Source organism: Rattus norvegicus, chromosome X (assembly GCF_036323735.1).
Source record: "Rattus norvegicus strain BN/NHsdMcwi chromosome X, GRCr8, whole genome shotgun sequence".
Taxonomy (NCBI): domain Eukaryota; kingdom Metazoa; phylum Chordata; class Mammalia; order Rodentia; family Muridae; genus Rattus; species Rattus norvegicus.
In genome coordinates this window covers 125,755,895-125,777,016 of record NC_086039.1, presented here as the reverse complement: position 1 = coordinate 125,777,016, position 21,122 = coordinate 125,755,895, and the positions used below count along the sequence as shown (strand labels likewise).

Sequence of the window (21,122 nt, the reverse complement as noted above, 5' to 3'; positions counted from 1 at the left end):
GATTAAAATTAACTATGTAGTATCTACCTGTCACTGATAGTCACTCTCCACATACACACTCAGAACACCTACTTTCTTTTTGCCATTACTTTTTTTTCTTTTTTCTTTTTCTTTTTTTTTTTTTTCCGGAGCTGGGAACCAAACCCAGGGCCCTAGCAAGCGCTCTACCACTGAGCTAAATCCCCAACCCATTGCCATTACTTTTTAATAATTACAGTACAATGCACACAAGTAATAAAATAATTACATACAGAAATTAAGAATGTAAAAAACAACGGTTCCTATGGTCTATTATGTGTGGATATGTCTATAATAATTGTGTACTATTTAAAACAATGAATAACAAACTTTTCAAGTTTGAAGGATATTTTCTCAATATGGTAAAAATATATTGAGAAGTAGCTTTGCAGGGAATGGTGGTACATACCTCTACACTCAGCCCTTGGGAGACAGAGGCAGGCAGATCTCTGTGAATTCAAGGCCAATCTGTTTTATATAGGGAGTTCCAGGACAGCTAGGGCAGCCAGAGTAAACTAGAGTTCACTCTGATAACATCATCTTACGTGTATTATTCTGTGAAAACCCTATGTTCAAATAAGGTTAAAAGCAATTAATTGTTTTACAGTGTGACTTTGACTTTTAAAACAGATATTAAGTGGACTTAAACCACCTGAACAATTCAAGTTCTCTATCTACCCACTTCTGTACCTTTAAACCTCCAGGGCCCTTCCTAGAAGCAATCACTCTCACTAGTTTCTTATTTACTCTTCCAGAAATGTTCTCGGAATACAGAATCATATATAGGCATTTTAAAAGTCTTTAGACATCTAGTAGTGGCATACACCTTTAATTCCATTTGGGAGGCAGAGGCAGGAGAATAGCCACAACCTCCCAGCCAGCAGGGTTACAGAGAGTACCAGACCAGTCTGAGCTACAGAATGAGAACCTGCTTCGTAAACATATAAGCAAATAATTAAATAAAGGGAGGTGTGGTGGCACATGCTTATAATCACAGCACATGGGAAGTGGAGGAGGGAGGATAAGGAATTCACGAACATCTCTGGCCATAAGAGACCTTATGTCAAAGAAAAGAAAAGAAAAGAAAAGAAAAGAAAAGAAAAGAAAGATTTTAGTTTTATTTTTCTGAGAAATCTCTGGGTTTCTATAGTGGCTAAACTAATTTATATTCCCACCACCAGCAAATTCTCAACATTTGCTATTTTTCTGTTTTACTTAAAGTCATTCTGTAAAAGGAGGAGTAGGGGTGAATACTGTCAAAATATATTGTATAATATTCACAAATTAATAAAAACATTGTGTCAAATAGTCACCACAGAAAGAATAAAATTGGCCCAGTGTTCTGGAAAGTATCCTGGCAGTGTATGTAAAAGAAGAAAAGGAAGAGGAGGAGGAGGAGGAGGAGGAGGAGGAGGAAGAGGAGGAAGAGGAGGAAGAGGAGGAGGAAGAAGAGGAGGAGGTAGAAGAAACTTTAAACATGAATACTATCATCTTAGAAACTTTGTCTATGAATTTATCTAGAGGAAGTATTAAAAATAATCTACATCATAAATAGCCACTTTGTTGTGAAATGGGATCTCAGTACTGTTTTATTTCTATTTTTTTGGTGGCTGAGGATAGTGGACACTTTTAAGTTTATTGGCTATTTATATTTCATCGTTTGACCCTCAACCATCCATTGATTTCATTAGCCCAATTACTGATTGGACTGCCCAGCTCTCTAATCTATAACTATGCACTTCACTGCTGGACTTTGAGGTTGGGGGAAGGGCTTAGTGTATAATTCTGCTTGGCATAGTATTCACTTCACTACTTGGTGTGCACTGGTTTCAAACTCAAAGCTACCTTTTAGTCTCAGCCTCCTGAGTGCTGGAATTACAAGTGTGAATCAGTATACCCACTCTTGATGCTGGACCTAAAGTTCACAATTTCTTACTACTAACAACAATATCAAGAGTGAGTGTCAGCTGGCTATGATGGTACACACCTTTAAGCCTAGCATTTGTGAGGCAGAGGCTGGTGGACCTCTGCAAATTCAGGGCTAGCCAAAGCCACATAATAACACTCTTCTGGGAAAACAAGTGACTGAGAAAGGGGTGGGGGGAAATAGGAGACAAGGATGAATAGAAACAAAGTAAAATGACACACACAGGATATATACATGAACGAAACCATCACACTGTATAGGAATTTAAAACTTAATAAAAATAGAATGCTCTGTGCTGGCAAACTGGGTCAGTGGGTAGAGGCGATTTCCATCAAGCCTGGTGGTGTGGGTTTGATCCCTGGGACCAACATGGTACCAGGGAACCAAGTCCCAAAGGTTGTTCTCTGATCTCCAAACTGAGTGCCGTGATGTGAGGGTGCGTATATACACACTCACTCTCTAAATACATGCAATGTGAAAAGGGATGACATCGTCTAAATCTGTTTCTATCTTATTTGTTTTTCACACCAATATTAAATGTTCTCAAGTAGAAATGGATCTTGTATCAGTCAGCACCTTCTTTTAAACTGTCGTGGCTTTTTTAACCAACAGTGGCTTTAAGGAAAGACATGAATTCACTTGTAATTCTATAAGAAAGAGATGAATATGTCAACAGAAAATCGAAATATTTGCAAATAGGTACTATAAAGAATCATGAATGTATGTAAAACTGTTAAGTCTCATTTGTAATCAAAACAATTTTTAAATTCCTCTACAATGTGATGGGTTTCGTTGTACCACGATGTTATTTTTACCTTATTTGGCAAAGATCAGTATCACAAATCAATGTAACCAACAAACATGTCAAGGATGAGACAATAGACAAAACTAATACTGATACTTTACACTCAGGGAAATAAAACCAGATCACAGCTGTCTTAGTCAGTGTTCTATTACTGTGAAGAAATACTGTGACCGAGGCAACTGTTATAAAGAAGAGCGTTTAATTGGGGCTCACTTACAGCTCAGAGATTTAACCCATTATCACCATGGCAGAAAGCATGGCAGCATCCGCACAGACACTGTGCTGGAGAGGGAGCCTGAGAGCTCTACATCTGGATTAGCAGACAGCAGGAGAGCCACAGGGCCTGGCTTGAGCTTCTGAAATCTCAAATCCCATACCCACAGTGACACACTTTCTTCAACAAGGCCACACCTCTTAATAGTGCCACTCCTGTGAGTCTATGGGAGCCATTTTCATTGAAACCACCACAGAGGCTAGGTTAGCTAAGTACTGCCAAACTGGACTACAGGAAGACCTTGTCTCAAAAAGCAGTGTACAGGCTCATATGAACACTATAACATGTTATTATTATATGCAAGAACCTGGGTTCAACTGTCAGTGACAGAAATAACATAAAAGGTACATGTAAAATGCTAAAAAATGTGCTATTCATAAACATACAAAAACACAATATTCACTGGGCAGTGGTTAGCACATGCCTTTGATCTTAGAATTCAGGGGGCAGAGTCAGACAGATCTCTTTAAGTTCCCGGTCAGCCTGGTCTACAGCACTAGTTTCAGGACAGCCAGGGCTACACAGAGAAACCCAGTCTCAAAAACAACAACAACAAAACCACCACCATCCCCAAAAAACAGAAACAAAGGCACAATATTAAACAGAAGACAGTACTAAGGTAATATGGAACCATATACAACCACTCTAAACTTAGATTGGACAGGGGTGATGGCTCATCAGGTAAAGGCCTGTCAACCTAAATTTAATCTACAGTTCCTAGGTAAATGTAGAAAGGGAGAGAGAAGCGGGGCGTGGAGAAACCTGATCCCACCAAGTATCCCCTCTAACTTCTACATGCAAATTGTGGCACATATGTCCCCCAATCCACCCACCCCCTCCCTTGCAAAATATTATAAAACATACACACATTAAAAAAAACACAAACCCTAGACTGAAGGACCAGGGATATTTTAGTCAGAGGTAGAACATTTGCCCAATATGCATGGGCATTCCATTCCCAGAAACATAGCAAACAACAAAAAACCCAAAAGCTCAGGTTTTAGATAAATACTAAATTATACATATTGTCAGGACACTCTTAAGTGAAAGAGCTGGGTACAAGGCTTTGGTATAACTAATTGGTACAATGCCTACTTAGCATGCATGAGGTCCTGGAAGCCCCAGCATCATGATGATAATGATGGTGGTGATGATGATGATGGTGATGATGATGATGATGATGATGGTGATGTAAAACTATATAACCCAATAACAAAAGCATAAAATGCCGATGTTATGCACTCAAATTCTATTGTTGCAAGGCATGGTGACTTACAAGTATATTTCCCCATTGAGAAGGTTGAAGCAGGAAACTGCTCAAAGTTTAAAGTGAGCCTGGGATATACAGTGATTTCCAAGCCAGCTTGGACCACAATATGAGAGCTTATCATTAAAAAAAAATTGCTACCGTTTTTATTTTTGGTTGTGAGCCTAGCCTTTAACAGCTGAGCCATCTGTGGGGGGTGAGGTGTGATTGGATCTAAAGTGAATAAATTAATTAGTAAAAACAGAAAGCAGGCTGAGCTCCAGGTTCCTGCCCTGACTCCCTCAATGGATTGCAACCTATAAAGCCATAAAGTCTTCCTCCTCCAGCCCAAATAAGGTATCTCAGGCTAACGCTATTACTCATTTATCTTCTCTTTTGTTTCCTTCTTTCACCATTTAAATTTTATCCAGCAAGCATTCTGAATTCTAATTGAAAGAATAAGGAGGTAGACTCTTAATTTGCCAGAGAGCCATTGTACAATCCCACCCACCAAATAGAGTCTCATCTGGTTGCTATCCATGTCAAAATGCTTCATCTGTGAATACATTAATCTAATTAACTGAGTACTGAGACCCTGTACTGGCAGGTTTTCACTTTCCAATGAAGACAATTTTTCATAAATTACAGGAAGAAAAAAAAGATAGGTTCTTTATTTTGCTACCTGAGATTTGTTGCCAGTTTGCTACTGTCTAGGAGGAAAACATACTAGAGGAGAAATTGTAAATTGATGTTGTTATTGTTGACCATCAGGTTAGACAAGAGACAGAAGATAAAGGTAAAGAAAGTCTCAGTGATGGACAGGTCACATTTCTGACACTTGCCAGGAAGCAAATGCCTTTTGATCCATTGGTTAGATGGAAATAACTCAGCCACAAAACCAGTTACTTTCTGATTGCTACTTTATTGGAGGGGATGGGAATCTATTGTTTTGAGCTAGTTAGGATCTTACTGGGTAGAACAGGTTTGCCTAGAACTCACTATGTAGCTCAGACTGGCCTCCGACATGCCCTGCTTTCCCTTACAAAATGCTGGTGTTAAAGGTCTAAGCCACATTTGGATCTCGCTCATTCGTTTTGGAGTTGAATAGTATTTTTAACTCATCTCTAACCGTTCATTTATTGCCCTGTAAAAAATAATTAGGAGGACCTGGTGATGCACACCTTTAATCTTAGCACCACTGAGACAGCAGCAGGCAGATCTGTGAATTTGAGGGCAGCCTGGTCTACATAGTGAGTTCTAGGGCACTTCCCTAGGAATTCTGACAGTGATCAGGGTACAATATTTACATTGTTGGGTGTTCATTTAGTGGACGATTTGGTAAATGGGTTACATAACCCACCCTAGAAATTTCTCATAATAATAATAATAATAATAATAATAATAATAATAATCAATCCTTGGGATAGAAGCCAAGGCCCATGTATACAAGGAAAATGTTCTACCAGGGCTGTACTCTTAGACCCTGGAATAAAGTATTTTTATTTTATGATCATACTAGGAATTATTTTTAAATATTCATTTATTTTATGTATATGCATACACTGTATACTGTCTTCAGACACACCAGAAGAGGACATCAGATCTCATTACAGATGGTTGTGAGCCACCATGTGGTTGCTGGGGATTGAACTCAGGACCTCTGGAAGAGCAGTCAGGGCTCTTAACCACTGAGCCATCTCTCCAGTCCCCATTACCTTTTTTGAGATAGTGTCACACTATATATGTAGCACAGGCTAGCCTCAAAAGTTGTGATCCTCCTCTTTCAGTCTCCTGAGTGCTAGGATGACAAGTGTGTACCACCATGCCAGGTCTTTGAAACAATTTCCTGACAGGAGCCTTCTTTTTTTCTCCCCCCCCCCCAACCCCGCTATAAAATCATTCTTCTCTATTTACAAAACAACTTTGTTGTCTCTAGTAGAACATTTGGTAGGTTCATCTTGTCTTTGTTTTACTTTCATTTAATTTTTTTAAAGGTAGGCTATCATGAAAGTCTGACTTAATACATACTCCGGATCCTAGCCTGGCCTAGAACTCCTGACCCTTCTGCCTTCACCTACCAAGTGCTTGTATTATAATAAGCATGTACTACCAAGCCTAGCTCTGTCTGGGTTTTAACTGATAAACGGACAAAGTAATCTACCTCAGTAAAGATAACCTAGAGTTAAAAGCACATATTTAATGTCCCTGAGTACCAAACACTATCTATCTTGAAATTTTTATTTTCCTTGATGCCATAATATAGCTAAATGCTTAGCTGCAGGTAAATATTTGTTCTAATCCAGAAACTGTGATGAAATTAAATGAGAAATCACCTTAATTTAAACATGGTTAGTGTCTATATCCTGTCCTCTTTTCTTCTACCATGTTTCCTTTGATAATAACTAACATTTGTTAATGCACTTTTAAAATTTAGAATGTTTTGATACGTGATATTTGATTTAACTGATAGAACATGCTCATAGCTTTCATGCATAAAATGTGCAAACTGTGGTTCTGACTGGCAGTTACGATCATATATAATGTGGCAAAGGAAAGAGAAAAAGGAGAAAAGATTGGAACCCAGGTCTTGTGACTAATAGAATTACAAAGAAAGTCCTGTGGATATTCTTGGCCGTCTCTACTGAGGTATCTAAGAATGTGAGGCTTCCTAACCTTTCTGTGCTCGGGAAATGTTCTAAAGCAGGAAAGTCAGATGACACAGGAATGAATGCACTTTGACACTGGGTTTACTACGTAGCTCAGGCTGCCTATGAGTTCAAGGTCTTCCTGTCTCTGTTCAAAATGAATAATGGAATTACAGTAGTGTCCCTTGCTGGACAGACTCCAAGTCAATAAAATGATTATAGAAATATAAAAGTATAAATTACATATGTAAGTACAGATATCTGTGAAGTAGACCCTTTCTCCATTTAACCAAATAGTCTTTAAAATTTTTCAATCTTAGTCAAGCATGGTAGCATATAATACCAGTGCTCAAAAATCAGGAATGGGAAGACTGACCATAAATACAAAACTAACCAAGTCTACGTACAGTACATAGTGAGTACAGCCATAGTTACACAGTGAGACCATCTCTTAACCTGGCATGGCTATAGCAGGCCTATAATGCCAGCACTCGAGACCAGGAAGCTAAAATAAAGATTAAGAATTCGAGTCCTGTAGAAGTACAGCAAGTACTCTTAACTGAAGAATCCTGAGTTAATAATTATTACGAAGAAGTACATATAATATGACAGCCAATGTCTTTTTGAGAAAAGGCGTTATGTTGGATAGCTCTGGTTGGCCCCAAATTCACTCTGTAGACCAGGCTGACCTCAAACTCAAGAGATCCTCCTGCCTCTGCCTCCCAAGTGCTTGGATTAAAGGTGTGAGTCACCATATGGGGATATATGAAAGACAGTTCAGTATCCAAGCTTTGATATTTGATACTATCTCCACAAACTTATTATTTGCCCACCATTTCTGAGCTGCCAAAAATTCTCTTAATCTCAAACCCCTGAGCTTGCTTCTTCCCCCTTTGAATCCTCCGATTCTGCACCTACAAGACAAAACAGAACAGGCCAGCAACTGCCATTGAGACTTCCAAAAACAGTGATTAAAATTAAATGCCAGAGAGCTGGGATTAATGTCGGCACTCAGGAGGCAGGGGCAGGAGGACCTCTGTGAGTTTAAAGCCAGCCTCATCTACATAGTGAACACCAAGACAGCCAGGACTACACAGAGAATAAATACTCTGAGCCTCAAAATGCCAACAACAATAACAACAACAACAATAATAGTTATTATTAAATATATACAATTAAACGAATGAAAGCTGGGTGTGACAGCATCCACCTGTAATCCTAGCACTCAGGCAACTGAAGCCTGAGTAATGCAAGGGGAGGTTGAAGGTCACCCTGAAGACATATATCAGGGCCCCATCTATCTCAAAAAGTAAAGTATGATCCATGTTACTAAGGTTTCTATTTCCACCTTGTTCTTACAGTTTTGCTCTTTAAAATATAACACATATAAGGCTTTTTTAAAAAATGACATGGGGGTTGGGGATTTAGCTCAGTGGTAGAGCGCTTGCCTAGCAAACGCAAGGCCCTGGGTTCGGTCCTCAGCTCCGGAAAAAAAAAAAAAGAAAGAAAAAAAAAGAAAAAGAAAAAAAATGACATGGTCTCACTATTGCCCAGCTGTTCTTACAACCCGACTCGAGATCCTTCTGCAAAAAAACCCCAGTAAAACAAACAGAAAAGCTCAATCCTTCTGCTCAAGCCTATTCCTACATGAACTTGCCAGCAGAGTTATACAGCAAGACCTTGGCCCAGAAGCGAAATAAAACATAAGAGCGGGGCTGGGATGGCGCATGCTTTTAATTCCAGCACTTGGGAGTCACAGACAGGTAGATAAGTAAGTTCAAGGCCAGCCTGATCTACAGAGAGTATTTCAGGGCAGCTAGGGCTGCTCAGACAATTCCTGTCTCAAGAAAATAAAAAAATTAAAAATTGAATTAATTTTGAATCTTTGGAGTCAAGAGTTCAGATCTCTATAGACAAATAGGTATAGAATAAGGCTTATACCTTGAAAGACTTTTTTGACACAGGAATAGTTCACAGCAGAACTTGAGAAAGAAGTATCAAGGAACAGGGCCCTAGATTTCTGTCCCACCTAAGACATCACACATTTTCTAGAATATGGCTTTTTAATTTAAAATATCAAAACACCTGTTTTATGTTCTCAATGAAATAGAATAAGCATATTTTTGTGAAAAATTAAAGAAACATGGAGATGCTGAGTCTAAGTGGAAAAAAAGCCAAGATCCTCCCTCCCCGCAAAAAAGTTTCATGGCATCCAATTCAGGATATTTTCCACTGTATATGTTTATTTATTTATTAAGTTTGACATTAATCTCTCATTTTCTTTACATATTAGACATTTTTTTCGGAGCTGAGGACCGAACCCAGGGCCTTGCGTTTGCTAGGCAAGCGCTCTACCACTGAGCTAAATCCCCAACCCCAATCTCTCATTTTCTAATACCACTTGTCTTCTCAAATAGCCATGCACAATGACCTTAAACAATGCTAACAGCTTACATAACACTATTAACAGATTACTGGAGATAAACTTTAAGAATGGACAGCTTATAATCTTCTTGCCTCAAAATAACAAGGGCACTTTAACATATTCATCCTTTAGTGCTTTTTTTCTAAGATGGGAGCTCTCAATATGTAGCCCAGGGTGTCCTGGAAAATGTTACCTTCCTGCCTCAATTTGCCAAGTTCAAAAATTACAAATGCGTATCACTATATGTAGTATGTAGTCATCTTTAGACCCATACCACAGTGCAGTGTCTAGCACATAATAAGTACTCAATAGATGTTTATTTTCTAAACCTTAGCTCCCCCCCAGCACTTAGTACTAGACGATTAGATTAAGCAAAACCAGTGAAATCTCATTATGTTATATTTAGTCTCCAATCATTAAATACAGAGAATATACTAAATAAATGTACAAAATGAAAGTTAAGGGGGATATCTGTGTCAAAACTGTAAGTGTTCTACTGAATTAGCTGCCACATGAAGTAAAATGCTTGCCCACTAAAATATGTCTAACTTTTAGCTAGCATAACTTTGTTATTTTACTTGGTCTCATTGAATGCACTAGAAAGCAATACAATTAATTACAGGAGTTCTAGACTAAGACAGTCTGTTAACAATAAACAAGATAACTCTGAGCAATTCATCTTTCACCTAAGTCTTCATTAGCCTTTCTGTCAATGAGAGTACAGAATTCAAGGGTGGGGATATGTCCAGTCTTTTTTCTTTAGATACTGACTTCAGAGCCTAGGGTATACTATGCTGGACTGATGCACACCCCCAAATCCTTTGAGGCTTTTACCTCCAACCCAAAACATTTACCATTTTTAAAATTGTATAACATGGGGGTTGGGGATTTAGCTCAGTGGTAGAGCGCTTGCCTACTAAGGCAAGGCCCTGGGTTCAGTCCCCAGCTCTAAAAAAAAAAAAAAGGGATCCTGGATCCTAGAAAAAAAACTGTATAACATGTCTGAGGAGTGATAATGAGGGCACAAAAACCAAACACTTAAGTACCAAACAATGCCACACAATATAAAAGTTTTATTGATTCTGATTCTGCTTATACAGGATATGATGTAGCCCAAGCTGGTTCTGAACTCTTGATCCTCTTCCTACCAAATGCACAGGTTACAAGTGTGAGCCCTGACTCTGTTTTATTATTTTACGTGTATGGGTATTTGCCTGCATGCATATATGTGTATCACATGCATGCAGTGCTCATGGAAGCCAAAAGCACCATTGAATCCTCTGGGACTGGAGCTGCAGATGTGTGAGTGCTGGGAATAGAACTCCAGTCCTCTGAAAGAGCAGCCAGGGCATTTACACAGAGTCAACTGTCCTACCCAACTTTGTTTGTGAGGCAGGGTCTCACTACATAGCCCAGGCCGACTTGGATTTGCAATTCTCCCGCACTGACTGCACAGTGTTGGGATTATAGATGGAAGGAAGCCATCACATCTAGCTTTCTTTCCCCTTCCTTTCTTCTACTGGTGTATCGTCATTGTACAAAATAGCAGGTTATTTTAGTTTCACAAATTACATAATACATTTTGATCGAATTTTAACATTTTCTTTGATATGCTCAAAAAAAAAAAAAATCACACCCAGAGCCCTATAGATGTTAAGCAAGTATTTACTCTACTATACTGAACTACATATACCAATACAATTTTTACATGCATAACTTTTTAAAAGTAACTTTAATCCCAAAAGATTCTGTGAGTCAGATTTATCTATATGACAAATTTGATGTGTGAGTTTCATAGTTTGCTATACTATTTGATCATCGGGAGGCTCACCATATGTATTTTTTTTTCAAATAAAATAAAGACTAACCTTTTTACCATTTCACATGAATACAGAACAATTGGTGAAAGCCAAAAGAGAAACAAACACTCAAGTAATTGAGCCTGTTCTGTTAAAACAGCATAAGCCATACTGGATTTTACAATAAAAATCATTGATAAATGGATGTTCATAAATACTGATTGCAAATACTTATGTTGATATACCTCTATGTCAGCTTTAAAACTTTTGGGAATAAAATCAAACGTGTTTATTAGAAAATATCCAAACATACAAGGCACAGGAGAAAAGCAAAGGTTTTCATTCCTCTTCTTCGGAAGTAACCAGGGTTAGCATTTTTTCTGTATCTCTTTCAAGGATCCATGTGACCCAATCCAGACAGATCTAAGCTTCTGTTTCTGTGTCTGTAGCTATAAATCTATCTGGCCTAAAATGTTTTCCATTCATAAGTTATGGGGGAAAACAATCCCAGGCACAATCTTCACATACATGTTCAGTACACTGAAAATGGTGCAGACATTGAGACAAAGTAGTATTATGCTAGACATAAATGTTAAATAGAATATACTAAGATATTTGTTTAGAGCTTACATGAAGCAACAGGAGTGTGGTGGCCAGGAAGCCAGAAACCAAGTTCTAATCTAACTGGCATGGTAACCTTAGACAAGTCATGAAATCCTGAGCCTTAGTTTCTGCTTAGTAAAACAAAAGAGTTTGAGCTGAGATCCTTCCCAACTCAAAAATGGTATAAGTCTAAGATGGCCGGCTCTTAACAGTGTTCTCTTGAACTGACTAAAAAAAAAAATCCCATTAAGGAGAAAACGAAAAATAGCAGTTTCTGGTCTATTTCTACAACTTGTTCACTATTAAGGTATAGATGGGATGTCAGAAGTAGTGTTATAACTGTACTTGAAGGCAAAGTAGTAGATTATTAAAATCTGATGTTTGTTTTCCCCAAGGCTTCCATTAATGCTTTCCTTTTTAGATGGGGAGAGCCACTGCTTAGTTTCAGCAATCACTACTCCCCTTGCTTAAAAGAAAAATACCCCACAATTCAAGTAAACTGTGGAGTTAAAATAATGAAACTGAAAGTCAAAGTGACATTTTTTTTTCTTTCAGAAATATGCTGGGGAAGTGACCAAGGTGACAAAGAGAGGCAAAAATGACCAGCTATTTCCTCCTCTGGAAGCTCTCTGGCCCTCATTCTTTTGGGTTCATACCACCCTTGCCAGAGACACACCACCCTGCCCCATACAAGGCATCAGATTCGGAGGGCAGGGAGGTTGATCGTATTTTTTTTTTTTTTTGTAATTATTTAACTAGATTTACCTTAGGTGTCACGAAGTTTAAGGAGGCTGACCTGAAGGCTTGAAGCCAGCCACCCTACCCACGGCTTCCAGGGGGCAATCCCGGGAACCTGGACAGGGAGCCCAGGCCAGCATTCCCCTAGGGCGGGCGCGGCCTTCCCGCCCAACTAAACAGAGCTAGCCCAAGCGGAAGGGAGGGGGAAGAAAAGGAGGGAAAGAAAAGGAGGGAGGGAAACGGAGAAGGGGGAGAAGGAAGGAGGGGGAGAAGGGGGAGAAGGAAGGAGGGGAGGAGGAGGGACTCAGAAGGACGAGGGAGGGGGAGGAGAAGGAGGGAGGGAAGAGCAGAGCAGAGGGGAAGGAGGGGAGGGGAGAGGAGAGGGGAGAGGAAAGGGAGGGGAGGGGAGCAGAGGGAGAGGAGGGGAGGGTGAGAAACCCACAAGAGCTGTACCCACCGCGCCAAGCAATCCAGTCCTAACTAACCGCCGCGGGCGACGGTTCCCGAGGGGAGGGTCCCGGAGGAGGGGCGGCCCGAGCCCCGATCAGGAAAAACACAACTCTGCTGGGCGGCGGGCCCCGGCCTAGGAGAAGGAAACGGAAGTCACTATGTCTCCCTCCCTCTCCCTCCCTTGGCCTTCCCAGGCAGGACAGTCCCTTTGGAGAAAACTCGAAGACCGGAACCAAGTGCATCCACGTCAGGACTTTAAAAAAAAAAAAAAAGCCAACCAGTGCAGTCCGCCAGCTTCCCGGGCGCGCCCAGCCACTGGCCTCAGGCCATGTCCCCCCCTCCCCCCCGAACTCTGCTCCCGCCCGGCAGAGCCCCTCCTTCTTTCCCACTCCGCCATCTTCCAACCTACCTCTCGAGCCGAGCAGCCCTCGATTAGCGTCGCGCTCGCTCGGGGGACCGCCAAGGTCCCGCCGTCTCGCGGAGCCGGAAGGGGGCATCCAAAAAACCCCCAGTCCTCATTATGCAGCCCGACCCCCCCCACCCCCCCACCCCGCCTCCCCAGCTCCAAGCCAGAGCCTGACCCAGCGGCTGCACATGCGCACAGGTCACTTCTCAGTCCCCGCCCCCAACTCCAGCATTTCCTCTTTTAGCATCCAGGACTTTTTCCCCCCCAACACACAGCTTTTACCTGGACTCTGGAGTGAGGGTGGGGTAGGGGAATACAGGTAAGAAGATTAAAAGCCAGGGGAAAAGGGCCCCAGCATATCGGTTACCAGGGACTCTGCTAGGTATCTAACATATTCCTTGTCATTTTGAAAACCCTGGAAGGCAGGACACATCTATTAAGTGCCACTTTACAGGGGAAACTGAGACCGGGAGAAAATAATTATCCCAGTATCCCCTACCCGACAAAAAAGTAAACTGATATTATAGAATCGGTTGTTTCCAAATAGAGGAAAATGGAAGGAATGACAAGAAAGGGAGACAAAGAGTGAGAGATTTAATTTGTGAAGAAGGAGAAATAATAGAACGAAGATGGAAAAGACACAGAAAAAGACTGTACAGCAAGTGGTGATCGTGCTATATGCGTGTAAGGTGGTCAGATAAACGTATATTTAGATTTCAGGAATTAATGGCTAGTGGAGTAAGATGGATTGTGTATATTTAAAAGGAGACGATCATGAGTACCATCTGTCTAGTTAACTAATGCTGCACTTGATGAAAAGGAACTTGGAAAAGAAGTAAAAGAAATATATTTGACTCTTAAAACTTTTGCTAACATAATGTCCCTTCTAATGCAATCTTTTTCAAAATTATTGCATTGGTTTACTGTGTGAGGTCAGAGGACAACTTGCATGTGGGTTCTAGGGAAGAACTAATGTCCTCAGGTTGGTGGCTATGCCCTTACCCACTAAGCCATCTGAGTCCCAGGCCCTGGGGTGTGCTCTTCTATCTCTGAGAATTACATCTGAATTATTACAATGATAGTAAATTCAAACAAGGGCTGGGAATGTAACTCAGTAGTAGATCACTTGTCAAGCACACGCAAGGTTGAATTCAAATCCCATCCCTGTCGACGAAACAACTGCAGGAAAATACTGCTCTCTCACCTCTCAGAGCACCCTTAAGTATGTCAGCCAGTAAAGCTCCATCTTTTTCTCTTTAGATGGGAGTCTTACCGAGTCACCTTCAAATTTATCAACAGAAGGATCAGGAGTTCAAGGTCATCCTCAGTAGGAATTTCGAGGCCAGCCTGATATGCAAGATACTGTATCTCCAAAAAAACAAAAACAAAAGAACCCTGTTCCAGGCCACCCTACCCTCGGTTGTCTTGATAGTGTCCACCGTGACTTCACTTCAAAGTGACTGCAGTAGTCAATTGTACTCATCTCTGTAGGAGCTGAACCGTCTGACTCAACCCTGGATCTTCCTGACCATAGGGCAGTCTGACTTCTCTGTTCTTAGGTTTGCTCCCCTTCCCCCACAGTCTAGCTTGCATGCTGCGGAGTTAAATCTTTCCATTCTGACTTCAGGATAAGAGTAAATCTCCTTAGCCTTAAATTCACTCTCCTCCAAGACAGTGTATCGTGTCCTCTAAGAGAACGGTGTCTTCTAAGAGAACTACTTAATTTGCCCTGGCTCTTACCAGTTTGCCTGCTTTCTAGCAATTTATTGAAACTAATTCCCTTACCTGAAGATTATAGTCTCACAGTTTCTATTATTGTTTTTTCGTTAACTTAATAATAATTAATAATGCGGAAGTAGTGGCGTGTGACATATTAGGTGAGGCCATAGAGACCTGTGGTTCCTGCCTTCCTCTCTTGGATTGGTTGCTGGGGAGTAAGCCAGGCATGGTTTGAGTACTAAAACAAGGTGAAGCCAGGTGTGATGGTTCATGACTGTAATTCCAACACTCAAGAGGCCAAGGCTTATTCAAGGTGAAGCCAGCCTGGTCTACATAGTAAGATAAGAAAGGAAGAAAGAAAGAAAGGAAGGAAGGAAGGGGCTGGAGAGATGGTTAAGAGCACTGACTGCTCTTCCAGCGGTCCTGAGTTCAAATCCCAGCAACCACATGGTGGTTCACAACCATCTGTAATGGGATCTAATGCCCTCTTCTGGTGTGTCTGAAGACAACTACAGTGTACTCATATAAATAAAATAAATAAATCTTTGGAAAGAAAGGAAGAAAGAAAGGGCAGACAGAAAGAAAGACAGGACAGACAGACAGTTGGCATGTGTTTGTAATCTAGTCCTTGGAGGTGAAAGTGGAGGAAGGAAGACGAGGATTTCGAGATCAGCCTTGGCTGCATAGAAGCCAATCTGGGCTACCTATCTCAAACCCCACTCAGAAGAGAAAAAGAGGAAGGGAAGGAGGGCAAGAGAGCATCCCAGGATCTGACAACCCTAATAAGAAAATGAAACCTAACCTTTTCTCATCTTTTCTCTTCCTGGACCAGCTAGCAACCACACCTTCCTGACCATGTAAGACACTTTGAAGTGGATACTTCAGTCAGATAACTACAATCTCTTGAGATTGGGCATGTTTCTCATTTGGTAATGTGCTTGCCTAGCATGCATGGAGCCCTGAGTCTGAGCTCCAGGATCACATAAATCTAACGTGTTGCTACACACCTGTAACTCCATCTCTTGGGAGGTATGGGCTCCTGGTTATCCTCAGTGACATACTGAATTCAAAGCCAGCTTTAGCAACAGATACAAATGAGACCCTGTCTTTAAAAGAAAACCAAATCAATAGAACAAACTAACCTCCCCAAACAAAACCATATAGCCTCTTGAGAACCAAAGTTAGAAGCTTCCGTATGAACCGCTCTCCTAAATTTGTGTGCAGTTTCTTTTCCTTTCTCCTTTCCTTTGTATGTAGGCCAGACAACTTCAGACTAGGTTTCCCAAGAGCTATGAGTAATTAGATTTTTGTTGATTTGACACAGCTACAGTCACTTGGGAAGATAACCTCAACTGAGAAAATGCCTTCATCATATTGGCACGTAGGCAAGTCTGATATTTACTTGATTGATGATTGATGTGGGAGGGGCTAGCGCACAGTTCATGGTGCCACTCCTGGACAGATGGGCCTGGGTTGTATTAAAAAAATTAAGCAAGCTATGAGAACAACCAAGTAGCCAACATTCCTTTATGATCTCTCCTTCAGTTTTTGCCTCCAGGTTCATGCCTTAAGTCCCTAGCCAGACTGCCTTCCATGAGCAGCTATAAACTGTAAGATAAAAAAAGCCCCTTTGTCCCCAAGTTGCTTTTGGTCATGGTTTTATAACATCAATAAAGAAGCAAAGTCATATAGGAGCTGCCTAGCTGGCATTGGAGACAGTCACTTTGCCTGTAGCTTACTGTGGATGGCAATCAGCTCCAAGGAATCTACCTCTCTCTGTCTCCCCAGTGCTTGTATTACAAGCCCATGCCACCATACCATGTCACTTCATAGGTTCTGGGTATTGAAGTCAGGTCTTCATGCTTGTGAGGCAAGCACTTTTTTGAGTTATCCTCTGTCCCAGCCCAGTTCACAGTAGCTAAGTCTTCAAGTAATTTATTACACCTATTACATAGCAATAGATACCTAATAAAAAATCCTACGCAGACTTTGCCCCTGCCATCTCCGTGTCCTCACCTCCCACCACCTTCACCTTTTCTTCCTTTACTTTCATGCCCCAGTGCCTAGTACTCATTCTGCCTGGAACACTGACTTCTCCTGAAGTCCAGCATTTCCATGGCTGGCCTTTTGCTTCTCTTGTCATGTTGGCTTGGTTGTCACCATCTCCACAAGGCCCACAGTGATCACCATATTTAAAACTAATTAAGCTAGACATATAACATTGGGCCATCAGACCCCAGGACTGTTCCCAAAAATGAAAATAAATGTATAATTCCTCCTTTGAGTGCTCTCAGTCTCCTTTCTCCTTCTCTATATTTTCTGTTTTTAGCAGCATCTATTATTTCCTTTCTAGTTTTATTTCTTTTTAATTTTTTGAGTCAGGGTCTACATAGTTCAGGCTGGCCTGAGTTGCTATGTAGACCAGGCTGGCCTCAAACTCCCAGAGATACCTCTGCTTCTAACCCCCTGCCCACGTTCTGTGAATAAAGACATATACCACCATACTCAGGTCTTTTTCTTTTTAATATTTTTATATTTAGCTTTCAAAATAATAAGCCTTTTATTTTTATATTTTCATACTAAAATATCATATCCCTTGTTCGTGTCCCCCTGCTATTTTTTTATCCACATCTTGCACTTTTTGATATACTGTATAGTCATCTCACTATTTTCTTTTTAAAATATTTTTATTTTTAATTTTGTGTATCCATCAATATCTGTGGGGGGTATATGCAAATGAGTGTAGGTACCCATAGAAGCCAGAAGAGAGCATGAGATCTATTGGAACTAGAGTTACAGGCAGTTGTGAGCTTTCCAGTGTGTGCTGGGAACTGAACTGAGGTCCTCTGGAACAGCAGTACATGCTCTTAACCACTGAGCCATTTCTCCAGCCATTTCTCTTGTGCTCGTCTTTTGATAGACTATCTTTTATTTATTCTTTGACAATGTCATACACATAAACAATGCATCCTGGTTATATGCACCCACATTCTCCTCTCCCGCTTCCTAAGGGAACTCCTAGCTCCTCCTTTATCCTTAGGCAACTTCAATGTTCATCCCCCCATTCCATGTCTTCTCAGCTATTTTCTTCTCTTGGTTGTTTTGCCACCATATATGTCTATGCACTATGTGCATTCCTGGAGACTTCAGGAGCCAGAAGAAGGCATTGGAACCACTGGAACTGGATTTACAAATGGTTGTGCGCCTCCATGTGGTTGCTAGGAATCAAAACTAGGTCCTTTGGAAGAGCTCTTAACCACCAAACACTGATCTCTCCACTCCTCGTGTATTTTCTTTACTATATATTTCTTCCTTCCATCCATGCTAGATCAAAACCTTCAAGAACAAAAGGATCAGGAGCAGTCATGGTCCTGCACTTCCATAACCCCAGTATTAAAGAGGGTACAACAGAAAGAGCAAGAGTTTGAGGACATCTCCACTATGTAGTAAAACCTTGTATCAAAAATAAAACAAAGACTGGCGAGATGGCTCAGTGAAGAGGAATGCTTTCTGGTTTTGCAGAGGCACTCCATTAAGTTCCCAGTGACTCCAAACTATCTGTAACTCCAGCTTCTGGGGATCTGATGCCCTCTGCTTGAAATTTCATCAGATGGTACACATGAGTTCTTGTGGGCTCACATACAATTAAGAAGACAAAAAAGGAAGAAAGCAGAAAAAAAAACATTACAGACAGCAGAGACTTTTCCACTCTTCACAGATACAAATACTCACAACAGCATCTGACATGGTATGGGTTCAGCAGGTAACTGTAAAATGAGTCCACAAGCATGTCATGACTATTTCATATCCTTGGTAAATACCTAGTGTCTTAGGGTTTCCATTTCTGGGACGAGACACCATGACCACAGCAACTCTCATAAAAGTACACATTTAACTGGGGCCGCCTTACAGTTTCAGAGGTTTAGTCCATTATCATCATAGCAGGAAGCACAGCAGCATGCAGGCAGACACAGCGCTAGAGAAGGAGCTGAGAGTTCTATATCTTTTTCTGAAAGCTGCCAGGAGAAGACTGTCATTCAAGCAGCTAGGAGGAGGGTCTCAAAGACTATTCCCACAGTGACACATTTCCTCCAACAAGGCCACACCTCCTAATAGTGCCACTCTCTGGGCCAAGCATATTCAAACCACCACACTTAGTGACTTGTTTGGTGAGGGTTATGATCTTACAAAAGTATAATATCTAGGTTCTATGTCCAGAGACCCATAGAAGGGTTAAATTAGAAAAAACTATTGAGGGCCTGGGGATTTAGCTCAGCGGTAGAGCGCTTGCCTAGCAAGCGCAAGGCCCTGGGTTCAGTCCCCAGCTCCGAAAAAAAAAAAAAAAAAAAGAAAAGAAAAAACTATTGAGATCTTACCCATCCCTGTACAAGGATATTTACTTGGAATTTTTCTAAGTTAAGGAAAATATTAGAGAAAAGTATACAAAGGTACTAGACTGCAACTGCTGAAGGTGATAGTGTCCAAAGTTAGGCATGATGGCATACACCTGTAATCTTAGTATTCCAGGGGTGAGGACAGGAGGGCCAGAAGTTCAAGGCCATCCATGGGCTACACAGTAAGTTTCAAGCCAGTCTGAGATACATGAGACCTTAATGCTAGCAAGACAAAACAACAACAAAAATCAGAGAAAACCCTGCCAGTGGCCCTGTCTTACTTAGGATTTTACTGCTGTGAGCAGACACCATGACCAAGGCAAGTCTTATAAGAACAACATTCAATTGGGGCTGGCTTACAGGTTCAGAGGTGCAGTCCATTATCATCAAGGTGGGAGTATGGCAGTGTCCAGGCAGGCATAGTGCAGGAGTTAGATGAGAGTTCTACATCATATTCGGAGACAAACAGGAGAAGACTGGCTTGCATGCATCTAGGACAAGGGTCTTAAAGCCCACGCCCACAGTGACACACTCCCTCCAACAAGGCCACACCTCCAAATAGCGCCACTCCCTGAGCCAAGCATAGTCAAACCACCACAGGCCCAGGAAATCATTTAAACAGACATTTACTATGCTGCCACACAGGAAAAAAAATGGATGACATAAGAATTCATAGGAAATGAGGAAAAGATAAAAGAATCAAGTGCAACCAGAAGCCTTTGCTGTAAATAGGAGAAAGGACACAGCTTTGGAGACTAAAGGCAGGAGATAGAAAGAGAAGAACTGACAGTAGTCACCAGACCTCAGTGGCAGCAAGGTTTTACCCAAAGTAAAAGCTGCAGTTACCTGCTGAGAGCAATCAGAATGGTTTAGCATTGAAACTTTTTTGCAAAAACTATATGATACGGGGCTGGAGAGATGGCTCAGTGGTTAAGAGCACCGACTGTTCTTCCAGAGGTCCTGAGTTCAAATCCCAGCAACCACATGGTGGCTCACAACCATCTGTAATGAGATCTGATGCCCTCTTCTGGTGTGTCTGAAGAGACTGACAGTGTACTTATATGTAATAAATAATAATAATAAAACCCCTCTATGATAAAGCCCAAACATAGTAGTTAGAAAAAGCAGAAGTGCTTCGAGTGAAGCTATGTGAGTAGAGTGAACCCAGGCTTTGCCCTTAAAACTCTCATCTTGAGTCCTTTTACAGGAAGGGATACATACCTGCCAAGGACCGTGCTGTTCTCAGTCAGAAGACCGCCTCTGTGAAGATCATTCATGATAAGCAAGTGGCATCTGCTTGCAGCGTCTACCTTCCTGCCCTCTGGCTTCTTTCTTTCTTTCTTTCTTTCCCTTTCTGTTTTTCTGTTTTGGTTTCTTCCTAGCGCTCTGACTTTCTCCCTCTCTTGCTTTCTCATTCTCTCTCTTTTCCTTAACAAGCTCTGCAGACTGGTTTGTAACTCCTCCTGGGACTTTGGTTTCAGTTTCCTGCGTTTCTGAGATTATAGGTATGGACCAATCACATCCAGTTGTCTCCTGACTTTTGCTCTGGTGTCTCAGTGTTAACCTTTCCCACATTCTTTGCAACTGCAATTTCCTCTCTTTGTGTAGTCATAAAATGCCCTTATCTTGTGCTGACAAAACTGCTGTCTCTCCCTAGCCCTCCCTTTCCTTCC

At 41.2% G+C, this 21,122-nt stretch overlaps 1 protein-coding gene across 8 annotated transcripts in view; it reads right to left on the bottom strand.

Annotated features, from left to right (window-relative positions):
* The window catches only part of Xiap (X-linked inhibitor of apoptosis), a 47,873-nt gene extending 26,963 nt beyond the window's left edge, over window positions 1-20,910 (bottom strand). Inside the window, exons 1-3 of one of the 8 annotated variants that reach the window (XM_063280279.1) lie at window positions 20,671-20,910; window positions 19,810-19,893; window positions 12,938-13,063 (exon numbers count right to left, since the gene is read on the bottom strand). Coding sequence is in view for 1 of the 8 variants with exons in the window: in XM_006257506.5 (XP_006257568.1) it covers window positions 13,340-13,427 (88 nt within the window). In the remaining 7 variants the exon portion in view is untranslated. Of the gene's footprint in view, window positions 1-12,937; window positions 13,064-13,339; window positions 13,543-19,809; window positions 19,894-20,670 lie in introns of those variants that run through there. The other 7 variants (XM_063280277.1, XM_063280278.1, NM_022231.2 and 4 more) reach the window with 7 other exon arrangements.
* Between the last annotated feature and the right edge of the window lie 212 nt (window positions 20,911-21,122).